Source organism: Elephas maximus, chromosome 7 (assembly GCF_024166365.1).
Source record: "Elephas maximus indicus isolate mEleMax1 chromosome 7, mEleMax1 primary haplotype, whole genome shotgun sequence".
Classification (NCBI taxonomy): domain Eukaryota; kingdom Metazoa; phylum Chordata; class Mammalia; order Proboscidea; family Elephantidae; genus Elephas; species Elephas maximus.
Window position 1 is genome coordinate 52,420,440 of NC_064825.1, and position 20,248 is coordinate 52,440,687.

General features: G+C 45.8%; 1 protein-coding gene across 2 annotated transcripts in view; it reads left to right on the forward strand.

Moving 5' to 3' along the window:
- The first annotated feature begins 2,268 nt into the window (after positions 1-2,268).
- Positions 2,269-20,248, forward strand: part of CLPB (caseinolytic mitochondrial matrix peptidase chaperone subunit B) — a 181,537-nt gene continuing 163,557 nt past the window's right edge. The window contains exons 1-2 of one of the 2 annotated variants that reach the window (XM_049889949.1): positions 2,269-2,760; positions 6,496-6,547. In XM_049889949.1, the coding sequence (XP_049745906.1) occupies positions 2,358-2,760; positions 6,496-6,547 (455 nt within the window). In that variant the 5' untranslated portion in view covers positions 2,269-2,357. The remainder of the gene's footprint in view (positions 2,761-6,495; positions 6,548-20,248) is intronic. The other variant, XM_049889948.1, reaches the window with a different exon arrangement.

The following is a 20,248-nucleotide window of genomic DNA, read 5'->3' on the forward strand; positions in this document are numbered from 1 at the left end:
AGAACATCATGCTGCTCCGTTACATTGATGACATTATATTAACTGGTCCTGGTGAGTAGAAGTAGCAAACGTCCCAGACATTTTAGTAGAATACATGCATCCCAGAGGATGGGAGATAAACCTTGTGAAGATTCAGGGACCTGACACATGAGTTACATTTCTACAGGTCTAAATGGCACGTTGAAATATAGCTTTTAAAATGAGAGACAGTTTGCATCACCTTGTGTTGTCCACCATGAATAAAGAGGCACAAAGCTTGGCAGGCCTGTTGGAATTTTGAAGGCAACATATATTACTACATTTCAGCATATTCCTCCAACCCATTTACCAAGTAACCCATACAGCTGCCAGTTTTGAGTGGGGCTCAGAGCAAAAAAAGACCTTTGCTGCAGGTCTAAGCTGTAGTTCAAGCTGCTCTGCCACTTGAGTGTTAAGACCCAGCAGACTCAGTGGTTTGGAAGTGTCTATAACAGAAAGAGATATGGAGAGCCTCTGGCAAGCCCCAGTAGGAGAATCACACTGCAGACCCTTAGCAGTTTGATGCAAAACCATGCCCTCTTTTGTTGGCTATTTCCCATTTGTAAAGAAAACTTTGACTTGCTACTGGGTTCTAGTAGAGATTAAATATCAAAAAATGAAACATTAAGTGATGATACAAGCCAACTCTTGCTTGAGGTGGGATGCTGTCAGTACAAGATGAGCTGTAATGGCTAAAACCTCCTACTGATGGACATTTAGGCTGCTGCCAATCTCCTGTTATTTCAAATATCCCTATTCTTCATTTTACACATGTGCAAAAGTATATCTATATTTTAAATTCTAGTATTTACACTCCCATTTACACTCCCACCAACAATATAAGTGTCTTTTTCCTCACAAACTTGCCACAAAGTGGTCATACATATTTTTTTAATCTTTGCCAATCTGACAGGTAAAGTAAAAACAGGTATGTTTTTTAAAACAGCTTTATTGAGATATAATTGACATGCAATCAATTGCACGTTTAAATCGACATATGTATCCTTGTGAAACCATCACTGCAATCAAGATAATGAATACATCCATTACCCACAAAACTCTTCTAAGGCCCCTGTGTATTCCTTCCCTCCAAGTATCCTCCCTGACCTTGAATCCCCAGGAAGCCACTAGTCTTTGTGTTACTATTTTCTAGAGTTTTTATTTTATATAATTGGAGTAAGACAGTATGCAATCTTTCTAAAGAAAAAAAGTTAGCTTCTTTCACTTAGCCTAATTACTTTGAGATTCATCCACATGGTTGCATGTATAAATAGTTCATTCCTTTTAATTTTTTTTTTTTTTTAATTGCTGAGTAGTATGGCTATCTAGGTCCCTGGGGTGCAAACAGTTTGTGCTTGACTACTAACCTAGAGGTTGGCAGTTTGAACTCACCCAGCATCAACACGGAAGGATGGCATTGTGATCTGCTTCAGTAAAGATTACAGACAAGAAAACCCAATGGAGCAGCTCTACTCCACAAACACAGGGTTGCCATGAGTTGGAATCAACTTGACAGCAACATTTTTTTTTTTTTTTTTAGTTTGGATATACCACCACTTGTTTATTCATGTGTTGACAGACATTTGGGTTGTTTCTAACAAAGCTGCTATGAACATTCATGTACAAGTCTTTGTATGAACATAAGCTTTTATTTATCTTGAGTCAACACCAGAAGTGAGGTTTGTGTCGGAAAACAAAAGGAATTACGATTTCAATGCACCAGTTAGCCTACACACCTCCTTTTTGAAAAGCGGTATGAGCCTGAAACAAGAAATAGCCTAAAAGAAGTTAAGTGTAAGCTTCACAGGAGGTCTCTACTAAATGTCCCTGCTTAACTTACTTGGAAGCTCTATGGGGCAGTTCTGCTCTGTTCTATAGGGTCGCTATGACTCGGAATCCACTCCACGGCAGTGGGTGGTTGACTTACCCCGGCCAGAGATTGCGTCATGTGTGTTCTAACTAAACAGGTAAAACAGAGCTAGGGTTCTAATCTTAAACCACACGGAAGCGCCTGCGGCGGGAGCGCAACCAATAGCCACGCGCCTCCTTGGCATGTCCCCTCCTGCCCCGCCCACGCACTCCGACTCGAACTTCAGTTCCCAACATGCCCCGGGCTCCTATAAGTCGGCAGTCATTGTGACATTTGTTTCACAGCCTTCTGGGATATGTCGTTTCTTTGTTCTTCAGCTGCAGAAAGTTCTAGGGCTGTGGACTACCACTCCCGTGAGGTAGTGCGCAGTTCATCCCGTTCGCGGCGTCTTCGAACGCGCCGCGGCAGCCATGTTGAACGTGGCCGGCACAGGGGCCGGCACCAGGGGGCTGTAGGACAAGCAGCTGTCATGATGGTGGGGTCCCTGGCGTTGAGAACAGCGCTGGCGCCGCGGCTCCTCATCCGACTGCTTAGGTCTCCATCGCTCCGGAGCCATGGAGGCGCCTCCGGCCGGAACGTAACCACCGGGGACCGCGGGGAGCCGCAGTGGCTGAGGGCAGCCGCCGGGGGGCGCCCTGGGACAGCGCCGGCCTTGCTTGCGGGACGAGGGGCATCCACCGGGAGGCACCTGGGAGGACGTGCAGAGACCCAGTGCTTTGCGGCCGCCACGTGGGGTCGCCTTCCCAGCCTTGAAGAAACACTCCCTGGACAAGACGGCTGGACCGGGGTCCCCAACAGAGCTGGACTGGGCATTTGGGCCCTGGCCACGGCGCTGGTGGTTCATTGCTACAGCAAGAACCCGTCCAACAAGGGTGATTATCGAGATTGTCTGGGTTTGAGGAAGGTAGAGGCGGGAGGAGTGTCCTGACTCCTCATCTTTGTGGGATGGGAGATGCTTACAGACTTAGACACGGAGAGCCTCAGTCCTGGAGGAACCTAGACATCATCTGATCACAAGGATAGGGCGTTGCAGTGGAGAGCTCATTGCCTTTGAGTTGCATAATCTGCCACAGATCAACTCCCCTTCTTTGGCTGTGATTTTGCCTATCTGTACAATGGGGGCATTGAACTAAATATCTAATATTAGCATATGGTCTCTTTATGGTCTTATATTCTGCCTGGTACAATTCCTCTTTTAAGAGGACTTCAGGAAACCGCGGGATGCTTTAACGGCAACTACCAGATGATTTAGAGAAGCTCTTAAGCCTAACGTGGCCTACGAAATTAAGAGACTTGGTTTCAGTGCCAGCTTTGCCACCGCTCACTAGAGGACCCCTTGGCTCCTCTGCCCTGTAAATTTCCCCATTTATACAGTGAAAGATAATTTCCCAGTCCTCTTACAGTACTGTTCAGCTGTGTCCCATGGTTTTCCTGTGCCTGGTCTCTGGACCTTACCATGTGGGGCAGTTGGCAGGAGAATCTGTAGAGACCCAAGGCAACCATGGGGGCTGGCTGAACCAGAATGGCATCTCAGCTGGGTGCATGGGACTGAACGAGGAGAGTGGGCAGATTTCTGGCCTACATGAAATCAGCACTCAGATTCTCAGTTATTCCATAAAGGGGAAGGCTGAAGTATGGTGTTCATAGAGTCCATGCAGTGGGAACTGCTTGACATTCATCTGTTTATTCAGCAGGATGTGGCCAGCTGTAAAGTACGGGCCTTGGACTGGGAGTCAGGACACCTGGGGTCTTGTTTGGGCTCAGCCTCTTAGTTCCCATTGTGACTGAATTCTTGCTGCTTCTCTTTGGCTCTCGGTTTCCTCACCTACAAGATAAGGGTTTTGCACTAGAGGCTCTAAGGGTCTAGCTTGGGCATGCTATGATTCTATAACTTTCACCATTTTTTTTTTTTAATACCTTCCGTGTGCCTAGTTTGGGGCTAGGTATTGTGGGAACTCCTGACTTAACACAGAATCAATCGGGGTGAGGGTGGGGGGCAGTTAGACCTTTAGGTCTTGTGAGTGGTGTTACGTGTTGTTTGTAGATCGGAGAGCTAGCAGGGTCAGTAAAGCCTTCCTGTAGGATTGAAGATCTCTGGGGGGTGGGGAATTTTAACTTGAGTCCTGAAGGATAAGGCAGGAGATGAAAAGGAGAAGAATAAAGAGGGGCATTGTGGAGCCCCAATAAGAGTGGGACTGCATCTTTTTTTTTTTTTTAGGTTGGTACCAGCTCCCTTCCCAATACCAACACATGATTCACCATGGTGTCTGGAATGTAGTGGGTATTCAGTAAATGTGTCTTGAGTCGGATTGTATTCCAGGCAAAGGCTTCAGGCATGAAGATATGAGAGTCACAGGTCAGCAGGTATGTGCAGGGACCAGCAGAGTGGCCAGCCTGGTTGGAGGACAGGAGGTCTCTGGGATAAGGTGAAAGCAGAGACAGTGGCACCTGGATGGTAGAAAGGTTGGAGGGTTTGGAATTTCTCCTGTAGGCAGTGGAGACCCATGGAAGGTTCATGAGCAAGCAGTGTCCTGAGGCCAGTGTGTTTGGATGGAATGAGGGGAAGTTAAGAGGCCATAGAGAGACAAGCCTGACAGTGCTGGGGAGAAGATGACGGGGCGGGGCGGGGGGGGATATGGTCCTGAGAGGCGTGGCTTTTGTGAGGAAGATGTCCTTCCCTTCTTATATTGTTTGGCTTGGGCCAGACCAGTAGTTCTTAACCTTATTTGGAACCACTTGGAGAGCTTTTAAAACAATACTGATGCTTGAGTCTTACCCCCAGAGATTCTGATTTAGTTGATCTCTGAAGCTTCTTGGCATCAGCATGTTTTCATAGCACCATCAGTGATTCTCATGTGCAGTCAGGGTTGAGAACTACTGGCCTAGGTTGGGGGCATGACTTCCATAGAACTGGATTCTAAGATCTTACCTTAGAGGCTCCTGGGTCCTCCAGACTGGACTTTGTGATATTGAGGTAGTGTCATGTGAACCCCAGCAAGGAGACCAGGGTCTGTTTACCAAAGTAATGACCATAACCAGTTCCATCCCTGGGATCTGAGGTAGTAGCCCCCTCTGATCCTCCCTCCAGCTACCGTGTCTCCTGACTTGGAATTGTGAGCTCAGACCCTCAGTGTAGTGTGCTAGAAACTATATTTTTAGGAGCCAGGAGGTCCTGGTTTTAATTTCAGCTCATTCATCACCCACTCTGACTTTGCAGAAGCCACTGCTTTCTGCAGAGTGAAGGGGGGAGTGGATACAGTGATCTCTCAGGAAGGCTTGTTCCCCTTCCAGCTGGGCGCTGCCCACAAATGCTAGGGTGTATGCTTGGAGAACAATCAGGGAAGGTAGCCAGAAAAGACCTGGCTCTGGAGCCTAGGCCAGGACATGGGATGGAGGCACCAATATTGGAACCACAGAACTGACTTTCATATGCACAGTCGGTTGGGTATCTTGTCCCTATTGCATAGATGAGGAAACAGGCTCAGAGAAGATAGGTGAGTTGCCCTGTTCATAAACGTAAGTGGCAGAGCTGGGCCTGGACCCCAGGTCTGTCTGCCTTCAGATCCTTTTTTCACTCTGCTCCACTGCCTCCTCTTGTGTTTCACTGGGTGAGACTCTTGGCTGGACTGGGAGACTTCCGAGGCAGGGCTGGGTGTGAGTCTGTTCAGTGTCTAACAATGTACCTTAGAACCAGGCTTGACACAGAGGGCACCCTGGACACTTGGTGTTGGACTGTTTGAAAAAATTGTGCCTCTGCTTTTGTTTTCTTGAGTCAGGCAGCCACAAGGTGGTGCCAACAGCCCACAGGCAGCCCAGGCCAGGCCAGGCTTAGCAGCCTTTCTGCTAGGCCTGCTGATTGCCAAGGAAACGGAACACTCTGCTCCAGGTTTCCCTTTGCTGGCTGGGCTTGGCACCAGGGAGTTTGCAATTCTTTTCAACCACCATTTCATCTCTGTGGCAGCCTTGTGAGGTTAGCAAGGCAAGGACTATTGTCTCTGTAGTCTAGGAAGCTGCTGTTGAGAGGGAAAGGGGCCGCTGCAGTCACACAGTAAGTAGGTGGCAGAGGAGTTGGAGCCAGGTCTCCTGATTCTCTGAAGTTTTCTCTCTACACTCAGAGGGCTCACACCCCTGCGGGCACCCCATCTTGTCCTTCCCACTGGGTTTGTGATCTGTGATATCAAGACTGAGAAATGGGCTTAGTAACTGGAGGTGGGGGAGAAAGTGGGGGCAATGGTTATTAATAATAATGGCAGTAACAAACGGTATTATATTTCTACAGAGCTTTATAATTGTGAAGAGGGAAGATAATTCACATACTGAGTACTAACCAAAGACAAGACATGTTGCTAGTACTACATCTACATTACTTTGTATGATGAGAAGGAGTTATTAGGAGTTTGGGCTCTGTAAATAGAAAGGTACAGAAGGACAAGTTGTTAACAGTGGATACCATGCGGGGAGGGAGTGATTAGGTTTTTCTTTATATATCTTGGTATTGTTTCACTTGCCAAAGCCCATGTTTGTGAAGTGCTTCCACTGTCTCAACAAGCAGCGCTGAGGGGTAGGTCCTGGCCAGGGATCTGACCAGTACCCTTCTCTCTCTTCAGATGCAGCCCTGATGGAAGCTGCTCGCACCAACAACGTCCAAGAAGTCAGCAGGTGAGTGTTGAAACCCAGGCCTTGCTCTCCCTCACATGAGGGGTAAGGGGGTGAGCCCCTTCCTTATGTGATGACTTTGCCTTGGATGAAGTCCTTCCTTAAACTAAGCTGGGAACTGTCCCCTGTGACTTCCCTGTAGTCACCAAGCATGTTGGCTTCCTTGGCCCAGGTCAACCCTTACATATTTTAAAGTAAGGAGTTAGTCTCTTGTATCTCCTTTTTTCTAATCCTAAACATCCCTTGGTCTTTCAGCTGTTCTGTACTTCACAGGAGTCCCCTCCACAGCCTATGGGTTCTTCCCTGGATCTTCCAATTTGTCCTTGTTTCTCTGTGGAATTGACCATGTGTTATTGGTTGCTACCTGAACAGGAGTGATGGTGGCCTCCCATGGAGGAGCTTGGGGATTTAGGAGGGTGTTAGAAGAGGCCTTTCTGCCAGAAAGTCTCCTAGGGCTAAAAAGTACTCCCTACAGGGTTGGGGTGCACATGCTGGAGCCCTGCCCAGGGACAGACTGAATTTCTCCAGCCTTCCTTGCTCAGCTAGTCTCCTTATGACCACTGACAGGTTGGATGTGAGGCTCGTTCTTGGGCAGGGGCGGGACTCAACTCAGGGCTCAGCCTAGTGCCAGGATGGATGCTCAGACAGGGGCCACCATAGGGCCTCAGTATGGGGCTGTTAGATAGGGGCAAAGATTCTATTCTGGGTGAAACTAGTGGCCCCACTGACCTAACCTTGGCCTTGTTGAATCTTTGGAGCTAGGTGGCCATAGCACCCCTGCCCCCCTTCCCTGCTACCATGCCTATGTCCTAGGCAGGAAGTCAGGTGTTTGGGGTGACTATCCCTGCACCAGTGCCATGGACCCTTGGTGCTCTTCCCCAGCAGCTGCCTGAACATACAAGTAGGTATTGAAAGGCATCCACAGCCCCCACCAAGACTTACTGCTTTGATTCCCTTTCATTTTATCTGCAGCGTTATTATTGATTCTCAAGGGTGCTTTTGAGTATTAATGTTCAAGGCTTAGTTTTTAATAAACCACTTTTGAAAGTATGGGCTGGGAGTTGTTTCGTAGCCAAATAAATATGATGGAGCAATAGTTTAATAAACATGTGATGATGCATCTTGGAAACCAAGCACAGATGTCAGCTTGTTGTTATAAGAGCCATTCATAACTGCAGCTGTGTGTGTGGCATCTTCACTTCCCCAGAAGCAGACAAGCCTTGCTTCATTCTACTGCAGTGCAGTAGAATGGGCTGTGCCCCCCATGCAGGCCCTTGCAGGACCTAGGACCCCCTGTTGGTAACTGCTGAAGGCTGCCCGGCTGCTGCGTTCCCCCAGCTGACCTGTGTAGGCAGGGCATTTGCAGAGCAGCAGCACTATGAATCCACCTTTCTGTCGCTCAGGGGAGGCTCAGTTTACCCCATTCCATTAAGCCCCCAAGCAAGTTATTTTAGCTCTTTCAAATACATGTTTTTCTACTAGAAGTTAAATACCTGCTCCAAACTGCAGAACTCTGTGTGTGTGACTCAGGGAATTTTTCTGAATATTCATTCTTGTCCCTGTGGATAGCAGTCCTTATGACCTTTCATATAAGTATCCCCTAGTCTCTGACCTGCTTTTCTCTTGCCCCCTTTCTTGTCCCATCTCCTTTGGTTAGAGTGACTGAGAACCTCCGTTCATGCTTTTGCGAGGAAGTCAGAGATAAGTAAGGTACAGATCTACCCCTCAGCACAGCAGCCCCCACCACCACCACCTCATACAGAACCAAAGAGCAGGAGAACAAGCTGAGTAAAGGCAGGAGCAGGAGATGCTGGCTGGCTGCTGGACCGGGTGAACATGTTGATGTGGCAGCTGTGGACCTTGTAAAGGTGTGGGAAGAGAGGAAGGGTGGTTTGAGAGAGGCTGGACTGTGCAAAGCCTGGGATGCCCAGCGCTGAATTCTTATCCTGTAAGCAGTGGGGAGATGTGGGAGGTTTTGGGGTAGGGAACTGACCTTGTTCGAGCTGTGTTTCAGAAGAGTGAAGGATGAACTGAATTGGGGAAGGGCAAAAGGTAAATCTGTTAAGCTTTTTCAGTAAGACAGATTCAAGGTGAAGAAGGGCCTGAACTAGGACATCCTTCCCTCCTTCTCTCTCATTCATTATCCATCCAAAAAACATGTCCCAGCTATGAATGAATGAGTGGACGTCTGCTGGACACTGGAGATAGGGCTGACCCAGGCTGTGGTCTCAAAGAAACAGATATGTAACCCACCAAATAGAGTTTTTCCTGCTAACAGAGCTGGGCCTGGGGGGTGGGTTGGGGAGGGCCTGATCATCCTTTCTGGAAGGGAATGTGCCTGAATTCCTACAGCGTGTCCTTACTCAGCGTTTCTGCTCTCTAGATCTCTGCACAGGTGCTTCATGCTACTCTTATTTCTTTATTTCTTCTTCTGTGTGCCTTGGCCTTGGGGGAGCTCTAGTGAGGGGCAGCAGCCTGAGGCCCATCTGGTCAGGGAGCAAGTGTTACATCCTCTTTAAGGACACCCTGGAATTTGTGGTCCCTGGGCACCAGACACTGGCCTTCCTTATGGACCGCTGTCCCTACTTGGTACTCATCACCCTCTGCTGAGATGCTACCAGCCTTCCACTGTGAAGCCTTCCTTAACTCCTCCCAGTTGGGTGTGATCTCCTTTCCTTTGTCCCAGCCCACCTCCCTCTGGTCTGGGAGGGTGTGAGGATCATTTAGGAAAGATCATGCCACCTTCTCTTCTGGAAGAGAAGTTGGAGGTCAGGTGAGAGAATCCAGGCTGAACATCAGGACTGAGAAGGCAGTGAGTCCACGAACGGGAAAACCACTCAGGTTTAGACGCTGACCTACTCGGGGACAGATCAGGAATCCTCATGGAGTATAATACGATGATCAAGCAAATAGCTCTGGGCAGCAGCCCTGATCCAGGGGCACCATTTATCTGCTTCATGTGGGACTGGCCAACTGTGTGTGGTGGGCCTGCCTGGGTAAAGGGACAGGGCAGGTTCTGCTGCCCACCACCCTCTGTTCTTTGTATTAAGAGGTTTCTGGGCTTAACTTCACCATAAACCACTGGATTATGGGCCTCCCTAAGGGCAAGGAAAGTCCTGGTTCTTACTGTCTCTTACCCTATCCCCCAGATTGCAGGGAACTTGGAAAATTTGCTTTTTACTGAGTTCAGCAAACCTGAAGCAGCATTCCTGAGTCTTATTTCCATATTTCCCATTGGCTGTATCAGAGGAAAGGTGGGTTCCTTCCTCATTCTTTCCTTCCCTTCTCCTTTCTCCCAATGTGGTAATCATTTGCTCCCTTTCCATCCCCCAAAGCACTTAAACCTTGTGAGCATGTTCAGCTGTGGCTCTTCAGGTTCTGGGGCCTCTATCCCACTTGTCAGCAGTGTGAGCAGGTGGCCCTGCTCCCAGGTTCAGCCCAAACCTGGGCCTGGCTTCTGAACTAGAACCATTCACCCGAGACCCAGGGCACAGGACAGACTAAAAGCACATCTGTCCGGGCTCAGCAGAGCCGTGAGAGGAGCAGTCAGGGCTGAGAAAAGTGAGGCCTCCCATTAGAGATCGCGTTTCCTTCAGAACAAACTTGGATGAAATACAACACCCCTACGCGGTTCCCTTCTCCTAGCAGGGAGCTGGGCCTCTGCTAAGTGCTTAACTTGGTCTTTCATTCACTCAGACATCTCTAATGAAGGAAGCCTGATGGGATAAATCTTGTACCTCCAACTGTCTGCTCTTTCAGTGATTCATTTTGTTTTACAAACACTTACTGAGTATCTGCCATATGTCAAGTACTGCTTGGCAGGCAGTTGGAGGTATAAGATTTATCCCATCAGACTTGGCACAGAAACCCTGGTGGTGTAGTGGTTAAGTGTTACTGCTGCTAACCAAAAGGTCAGCAGTTCAGATCCATCAGGTTCTCCTTGAAAACTCTATGGTGTGGCTCTGCTCTGTCCTATAGGGTTGCTATGAGTCGGAATTGAGTCGACGGCAATGGGTTATGGGTGCTTGGGACAGGGCACACCTGACCAGGCATGGTTCCTGCCCTTGATAAAGGGGCCTAGGGCTGACATAGTATAATTAGTGCTGGGAGACAAGACTTGCAGGAGCCCAGAAGATGTTCCTAACCAGCCGGGGGATCAGGGAAAGCTTCCTAGAGGAGATGGCACCTGATCAGAGTCTTAAAACATCAGTAGGACGTAACCAGGAGAAGCAGGAAACATTCCAGGCAAAGGGGACAGCATGAGCAGTAGCACCCAGCAAGGAACAGTCTGGTCTGTGTAGTGAGGAGGATGGAGTTATACCCTGTTGTTAGGTGTTGCTGGATCATGGTCTAAGGCTGAAAGGGTCTAGAGGTAGATAGGGGCCTGCTCGTGGAAGGCCTTGATTAACTGTCATTTGTTGCTCAGTCATCCATCTGTCCAGCCTGTACCCTGATCTTGACCTGAGCTGAATGTGGGGAGGGGATGGGAGATGACACAGTGAGGAAGGAGAAGCAAATCCCTGCCCTGGAGGATTTTACCCACCCCTAGGTAAGGGGGGGTATGAGTCAAAAATTGCAAACCAGCGAAATAAGTTGCCTAACTTCTTTGAGCCTAAGTAACATGGAGATGATAATATCTATAGCCCATTGAGTTGCAGAGTTAATATTATTGGTAAGATTATTAATTCATTCAACTAATATTTAGTTAATATTAGCAGGCATTGTGCTAGATGCTGGAGATTCAGTGGTGAACAAGGTAGGCACAGCCCTTGCCTTCTTGGTACTTACAGCCTAACTGGGAGCCAAATGACCTAATTAGGTAATTGTAGTTACAGTAAAACCTGTGAAAGTCAGAACCTGTGTAAGGCAGAAACTTGTCAGAGAAGGAATACTCAAATATTTTCCACTGATAGACAGTAATAGAAAAGTGGTAAGACTGTACCCTGTCAAAGGTGGAAAACTTGAAAGACCCAGAAAAACAAGTCAACCCCATTGAATTCTAGCTCTCACAGGTTTCACTGCATGTTCTTCAAAAGTGAAGTACAATTTGTCTTTTCAACAAATGGTGTCGGGACAAGTGAATATCCACACGTAAAGAATGAAATTGGACCCCTTACGCCCTACACAAAAATTAACTCAAAATGAATCATAGGTTAATGTAAGAGCTAAAACTGTTAAAAGAAAACATAGGAATAAACCGTTGTAACCTTTACTTAGGCAAAGCCTTCTTGGATGTGACACAAAAAGCACAAGCAATAAAAGAAAAAATAGATAAATCTGACTTCATCAAGATAAAAACCTTTGTGCTGCAAACAACAACATCAAGAAAGTGACAAGACAACCCACAGAGTGGGAGAAAATATTCGCAAGTCGTATGTCTGATAAAGGACTTGTATGTAGAATAAAGAACTCTTACAACTCAACAAAAAAAGATAAATAGCCCAATTAAAAAATGAATGAATGCTCTGAATAGACATTTCTCCAAGAAAATAAACAAATGGCCACTAAACACATGAAAAGCTGTTCAGCATCATTAGCCATCAGGGAAATGAAAATCTACGATGAAGTACCACTTCACATCCACTAGGATGACTAGAATAAAAAAGATATAACAACAGGTGTTGGTGAGGATGTAGAGAAATTGGAACTCTCGTACACTGCAATAGGAGTGTAAAATGGTACAGCTGTTTTAAGAAAACAGTTTGGGAGTGCCTCAGAAAGTTAAGGAAACCCTGTGGCGTAGTGGTTCAGTGCTACAGCTGCTAGCCAAAAGGTCGGCGGTTCAAATCCACCAGGCGCTCCTTGGAAACTCTGTGGGGCAGTTCTACTCTGTCCTATAGGGTCATTATGAGTTGAACTCGACTCGATGGCAACAGGTTTGGTTTTTGTTTTTCTTTTTTTCCAGAAAGTTAAAGAGAGTTACACATGATCCAGCAATTTTACTCCTAGGTATATACTTAAGGGAATTGAAAACATAAGTCCACAGAAAGACTTGTACATGAATGTTTATAATAGTAGTATTCATAATAGCCAAAAAGTGAGAATAACCCAAATGACCATCAGCTGTTGAGTGGATAAATAAAATTTGTTATATCCAAACAATGGAATATCATTCAGCCAGAAAAAAAGGAAAGAAGTACTGATATGTGTATGTTAAAACATGGATGAACTCTGAAAACATGCTGAGTGAAAGAAGCTAGGTGCAAGAGGTCACATATTCCATTTGTATAAAAAGTCTATAATAGGCAAATCTATGGAGACAGAGTATTTTAGTGGTTGCCTCAGGCTGGGAGGGTGGGGATGAGGGTGGCTGTTAATGGGTTTTTTTTGAAGGGTAATGAAATGTTCTAAAATTGATTGTGGTGATGTTTGCAAAACTTCAGATATACTAAAAACCATTGGATTGTACACTTTAAGTGGGTGAATTGATGGTATGTGAGTTATATTTCAATAAAGCTGCTAAAAAAAGTAAAGTACAAGATACTGGCAAATTTAACCTTGAAAAAAAGGGAATGGGAGGTAGGTAAGATCAGTAAGGGAAAGCCTCTTTGAGTAAATGAGTTTGCGCTGAACTCTGAAGGATAAAGAGAAAGGTGAAAATTCCAGTTAAAGAAAGAAGGCCTTGGGTCAAAAAAAAAAAGAAGAAGAAGAAGAAATTGAGAGAAGGCCAATATGGCTGGACTCTAGAGAGCAGGGAAGAGGGGCACGAAATGAAGTTGGAGAGTTAAGCAGGGACTATACCACACTGGGTCCACAGGCCATGTTAACTTTTTATTTTTATTCTAAGAGTAGTGGGCAACCCTTGAAGGATTTTAAGTAGGAATATGTTTGTCACAAAGAGGTAGACATGGTGACATGATCAGAATCTGTGATTTTAAAGGATCACTGGTTTCTTGGTGGAGAACCATAGAGAGCCAGGGTGGATGCAGGAGACTGGCTGGAATGTGACTAGAGTTCCAGACAAAAGAGGATGATGGCTGGTGGTGACTTGGACTAAGAGGAAGTAAGCTAGACAGGACGTTGTGATGGTTAGAACAATATCAGAGCCTGGTACAGTGCCTGGCATGTTTTAGATACTCAGTAAATGCATGTTGAATGAATAGAATTGAATATGGTTGATTACCGAGAAGTTGTTAAGAATGAATTTCAGGTTTTTGGCCTGATCAGCTGTGTAGATGCTGTTGTTACTCACTGAGATGAGGATCCTGGAGGAGGCCTGGGCTGGGGAAGATGATGAGTTCAGTTTTGAGCATACTGAATTTGACATGCCAGTGAAGTATTCAAGTGGTGATGTGAATTAAGCAGTTGAATGGGTCTTTCTGACTCTTCCCAATATACATACCATGCTGCTTCTCAAAAAAATATCTCAATTATCTGTTCAGAGATTCTTCTGATGCCTGGTTTTAATTTCTGGTTTGATAGTTTTAGAAAATAAAGGACTAAATCCCAGCTAAAACTGATTTTCTAGATGGCTTTGGAAAAAATGAGATTTGGTTTACAGTTCAGTAAAGAAGAAAGGATTGGATATTGTTCAGGGGTGTCTTGGGCATCTAGTGCTGCTAAAACAGAAATACAACAAGTGAATGGCTTTAACGAAGAGAAATTTATTTCTTCATAGTAAAGTAGGCTGAAAGTCCAAATTCAGGGCATCAGCTCCGGGGAAAGGCTTTCTCTCTCTGTTGGCCTTTCTCATCAGTCTTTTCACTGGACTAGGAGCTTCTCCACGCAGGGACCCTGGGTCCAAAGGACGCACTCTGCTCCCAGCACTGCTTTTTTGGTGGTATGAGGTCTCCCCTTCCCTGCACCCTTCCTTTTTTTATCTCTTGAGGGATATAAAGGTGGTGCAGGCCACACCCCAGGGAAACTCCCTTTACATTGGATCAGGGATATGACCTGGGTAAGAGTGTTATAATCCCACCCTAATCCTCTTTAGGATGGAGGACAACCACACAATACTGAGAATTATGGCCTAACCAAGTTAACACATTTTGGGGAACATGACAAGGGATAAACACATTAATTCTAGCTTTGCACTGATGGCTTGGTTCTTGTCCCTGGATGCCGAAGGTTGGGGCTTGAGACACTTGCTATCCAGGGGCCAGGACTGAAGTGTCTAGAATGTGCTTAGCTACAGCATAGGTAAATGTCCAGCACATTGATCCAGGGATTTTATCTAATTAACAAAAACCCTGGCTGGTAAATGCGTTTGGCTGTCTCGAGGCCTCAGAGAGGCTGTCTGTTTATCGATTGGTGGATCATTTTGGCTGGATAGGAAGATATTAATGATGGCATTAGAGCAACCAAAACATCCAGCTCTCTTAACCAGTAAGCATGTAAATGTCCTTGGGGCTTGCAGTGAATTGAAACAAAAGCTTTATCCTGGACCAAAGGTCAAGGCCTCACAGGGTATTGACTCTTGTAATTTGATGCTTGTAGAGAGAGCCCCCCAAAATCACAGATTTTTGAATGCTAGGGCGTAACCCATACAGATTTGTAGGAATGCTAGAATGTTGGAAGGCAGCATAAAGTTACGGAAAGAATACAAGATTTTTAGAATTAGAAGACCTCGGTTTGACTTCTGATATAGTTACTAACTGGCTTTGTGACCCTTAATAAGTCTGATATAATGACCTCCCTTTATGAGCCTAGTTTCCAGATCTTTTGAATGGCGCTTTCATTCCAAACCTTTAAATGCAGTTACAGTGTTAAGCTCTGCAGAGAAAGCCAAGTCACTCTGGAAGGGTCCAAATCACATGCTGAAACACTAGGGCATGCTCACCTTCACCCAGCAGGCAGTTCTGCAGAGCGGCCCAGAGCCTGGCAACTTCTCTGAGGTGTGTGACCTGCTGAGTCTCTGCTTGCTTGCCCCCTGGTAATGGAAGGTAATTGGGGAATGTTGGGTTGGCAGCTTTTCCTGAACTTCATGTATAAGTGAGCTGTGGAAGTAACCAGTCAGCTGCCCAGAAGCCAAGAAAAGTCAGGCCAAGCCCTTGGGCAGAGAACAACCAGGGCCTTCCAGGGTGGGGTTGATTGGGGAGAAGGGGTGGGAGGGTTTGTCCCTGCATAGGAGCCCATCCCTGGGATTGAGCCTCTAGTGTTGTCACCACTGCTTCATGGCTGTATAGGCTTGGGCTAGTCCTTTAACTTCCTCAGTGGCTGGACTGTAAAATGATACCTTTGATGATACCTGTGTGACCACCCTCTCAGAACCTTGCGAGGGTTCTAAGCAGATGAATTCTTGTCTAGGAAATTACTCATCCTTTGGGTCATCAGTATCACAACTTCCAGGAACCATTCCCTAACCCTCCCAAGAGCCTGTGGGCACCCATAGCACCCTGTGATAGCACCTGTCTCTATTGGGATTATCTGTTTACTTGTCTCTCTTTCCCACAATACTGTGAGTTTTGGAGTTGGCAGACCATTGCTAAGTTGTTTGTCACAGTTCATGTAAATATTCAGCGAATACTTATTGGATATTGTTGAACGTCTTTTATAAATGATAAAGGCAAATATTAGTAGTTATTGCGGTCATAATAAACCTGTAAACAGAGAAGTAACCTCCCTTTGAAAAACCAAAAATAAAAATGCAGAGTTAGTTCAGTCATTTACCCGTTCAACAAATGGTGCCTACTGTGTGCTGGCACTGTGCTAGGTATTGGTGGATCAGTGGTAAGCCAAAAATATGTACAGGCCATGCCTCATGGAGCTTAAAGCCTAGGCAGACATTAATCATACAAATGTACAATTACAACTGTGGCAGATGCTTCGAAGGAGAGGTACAAAGTCTCGGGAGAGCCTCTAACAGATTTCCTTTGGTTGGCGAAGCCTTCCCAGAGGAAGCTGGAGCTCTGAGCTTGCCTAGGTGAAGAAGGATGGGAAGAGCTTTCTTGGCGGAAAGAATTTTCATTTACAAAGACCCTGTGGCAGGAGGAGAAAACATGGCAAGTATGAAAAAGGCTGACGGGACTAGGGCTTGGAGGGAGGTGCCAGAAGGAGACTAGGGAATAAGCAAACATTGCAGAACATCAGAGGCCACTTTAAAGAGCTCTGAGAGCTGAACTGGGCTGGGAGTGGGAGTTGGGGAGGGCATGGATAGGATCATCAAGCATTCTGATTGCCGAGAAACATTAGGAACCAATGTAAGTGCCTAACTGCCTACCTTGTGTGTGCTGGGCATCTTGTTGAACACCAACCCAGCCTCCGTTTCAGCCCCTTGAGGCAACGGCAGAGCACAAAGCTGTAATCCCCAAGAGTCCAGGGACAGCTGTCAGGCTCTGTCTCCCCACTTCTATTGCTTTGGGCCTGCATTCAGCTTCTCCTTTAAAATTCCAGCTCAATCACGGCCATAATGCAAATCCTGTCAGTGTGGCTGGAACCAGCTGGATTTTTTCCCAAGAAACAGAGGAACAGAGGAAAAATGAGTATTGAAAGCAGTCAAGCTAACACGTTGCTGGGCTTGCAGTATTCACTTTAGTTGTTTGCCTCGTAGTCCCTGTCCTACCTGAAAAGCGTCCTTAGGAATCTCATTTTTGAACTTTGAAGTTCTTCTATATCCTTCTTCACTCTTTTCCCTTCTGAGCAGGGGTCCCAAGTCCTCCTAAGGCAATTAGTGGTTCTCTCCTGTGGCTCTGTTAATGTATCTGCCCAAGAGACATTTGTATCGTTGGCACAAATCATGGTAGTAAGGACTTTGGAGTCTGATAAAACAAGGTTTAAATCCCAACTGTACTATTTATTAGCTCTCTGACCTTGGGAAAGTTACCTAACCTCTCTCATCCTTAGAGTTTTCAACAACCAAGCAGGGATAATGATTGACCTACCTCACCATTTCTGCAATATATGAGAAAATGTATGTAAGCCACTTAATATTATGCCTGGCACATAGCAAGTGCTCAGTGTGTAGTAGTTATTATTATTGAGTGTTGTTAATTACACAAGGTTTTCTTCCCCGCTACCTAACAAAATTAAAATAATGGGTAGAATTTTCTTGATATTTATTTTTTACCCTACATTTTTCTTAAGCTCTACATGAGTATTCAGAGACCCCAGACTACCAAATACAAGGTAAATAAATATTAAGAGAGGGGAGAGGAAACCTCATAAACAACCTACCATGTTTAGTTTTACCACCTTTTTTTTTTTTTTTGAGAGCCCAGATATTCAGGATTTTATGAAAGTTTATATTAATAGCATGTTACTTTGTTGTTGTTAATATTCCCAATAATGGTTGATGTTTATTGAACACCTTTTTTGTGGCAGGCATTACATGAGGCTTTAATCAGTAAATCCTCGCAACAACTCTGCCAAGTAGTATGTCCCCATTTTACAGATGATGAAGGAGAAGTTTGGAGAGCTTAAGTCATTTGCCCAAAGTTGCCTACTTGAAAAGTGACCCACCACTTCATTTTACGATGAGGAGTCTGTGAGGCTGGAAACAGAGGGGAGGCTTGCCCAGGCCATATTTTTTTCTTAGCACTCTTCCATGCTCAGGGGGACCTTTTCTAGCTGGGGCGGGGTAGGGAGTGGGGGGCATTGCCATCAAGCCTATTCGACTCATAGCAACCCTAAATAGGACAGAGTAAAACTGCCCCATAGGAATTACAGAAGTAGACTGCCACATCTTTCTCCTTTTCTAGCTAAAGGGAGAATAGGAGGATCGTTTTGGTCTGCCTTACTGGCTGGGAGTCCACAGGTTCCTAAGGATAAACTGTCGAATCCAGACTCCTTATTTGTCTTCCCCTCAATTCTGGTCCTTACTACCCTGCTCCCCATGCCTACCAGCCAAGCTGACCTTTCTTTCCCAGGAAGAACCCCATTCTGGTCAGACTTGAAAGCATACACTTTACTCATGTCTACCTGTGAGACTTTGCTCATGCAGTGCTTCCAACCCCACCCTTGACCTGCTGTCTCTGCAGTCCCAGTCATGCATCATTGCCCACCTCAAGCCCTTTCTCTCCCAGAAAGCTTACCCTAATAATAATAGCTGTCATTTATTAGATACTGTATGAGACAGAATGCTAATTACTTTGTATGTATCATCGTTATTCCTTGTCACATTATTTCAGAACAAATTGTGTTATGTCCATTTTCCAGATGAGAAAACATGAGGCCCAGAAAGATATAGTGATTAAACCAAGGCCTACATGAATCCAGATATGTCCTTTCTCATTGCAACTGACACTTTGGTCTGATTCACATTGATCTTATCAGAATACCCATAGGTCCTTAAAGTCTGAGCCATACAGTATCATGTTTAGTGGTCACCCCTTGCCTTTTCTCCTCAGTTGCTTCATTCATATGTCTCCTCACCCAGGCTGTGACCCCCGCCACAATAAGGTAGATGGTATCTCCTTCTCTTGCTTTTGTGTAGCACAGCTAGCCACGCAAGGCTGGCTGGGCACTTAGAAGGCACGTAGTACAGATAAGGGCTGGCCACTTGATTGATTGGTTGGTTGAAACCTGTTTATTCTCTTAAGGCTACCCAGCAGGAGGGTGTAGCCCTATGAAGCCGCTAGGCTAAGCTAGAGGACTGGTCTCCAGGATCTTCCATTCATGTGGATGGGAGGCCCAGGAAGGCTGCATAAGAATCCTTTCTGAGGCTGAGCTGAGGCTTCCATCTCAATGCCCTTTTGTTTTGGGGGGACAGCACCCAGGCCTCCTGGGCAGTGTGTGTGTTTGACCAGCCTTTGCAGGTGGACAGCGAGCAGAGACAGAATGCAAAGCACAAACAATTGGGGGAGGTCCCTGGTATTCCCAGGGGCTCGGAGTCCGGTTAGGCGGGGCAGGATCTTCCCAGGCTGGCAGATCTGGGGCTCAGTCACAGCTCCTGCACAGGACAGACAGGATCCAAGGCACTTTTGTATCTGGCCTCCCATCTTCTCCAGTATTCAGCTCCCCTCTTTAGCATCTCTGATAGTCAATATCCAGCCCTCAGTAGGGCAACTCTAGGCATGAGGTGCTCCCTGCCTCTTGAAGGATGAGCAGACTCTGATTGAATAAGCATTCATTCATTCGAGATGCAATTCACATACCATAAAATTTGCCCTTTCAAATTTTACAGTTCAGTGGTTTTTAGTATACAAGTAGTCCCCAAATTACGATGGGGCTCCGTTCCGATCACTGCTTTGTCTGATCACTGCTTACATCACTTTGCTGATGTAAGTGGAATTGCAACATTCTATGTAGTATATATTACTAACAGATAACATGGGAGAAAAAAGGATGGTTGTAAGTACAGTTCATCATAACTGGAGTACGTTGTAAGTCAGTAACTACCTGTATTCGCAAGGTTGTGCAACCATCACCACTAATTCCAGAACATTTCCATCACCCCAAAAAGAAACCCCGGGCCCATGAGCAGTTAGTTCCCATCCCCCCCTCCACCCCCAACAACCCTGGTAACCACTAATCTATTTTCTGTCTCTATGGATTTACCTATTCTTGGTATTTCATATAAATGGAATCATACAATATGTGGCCTTTTGTGACTGGCTTCTTTCACTTAGCATAATGTTTCATCCATATAGTGGCATGTATTAGTACTTTATTCCTTTTTATGACTGAATAATATTCCGTTATGTGGATATACCACATTTTATTTATCCATTCATCAGTTGATGGACATTTGAGAGGTTTCTACTTTCCGACTATCTGAATAATGAAATCATGAACATTCTTTTTTTTTTTTTTTTTTTTTTTTATAAT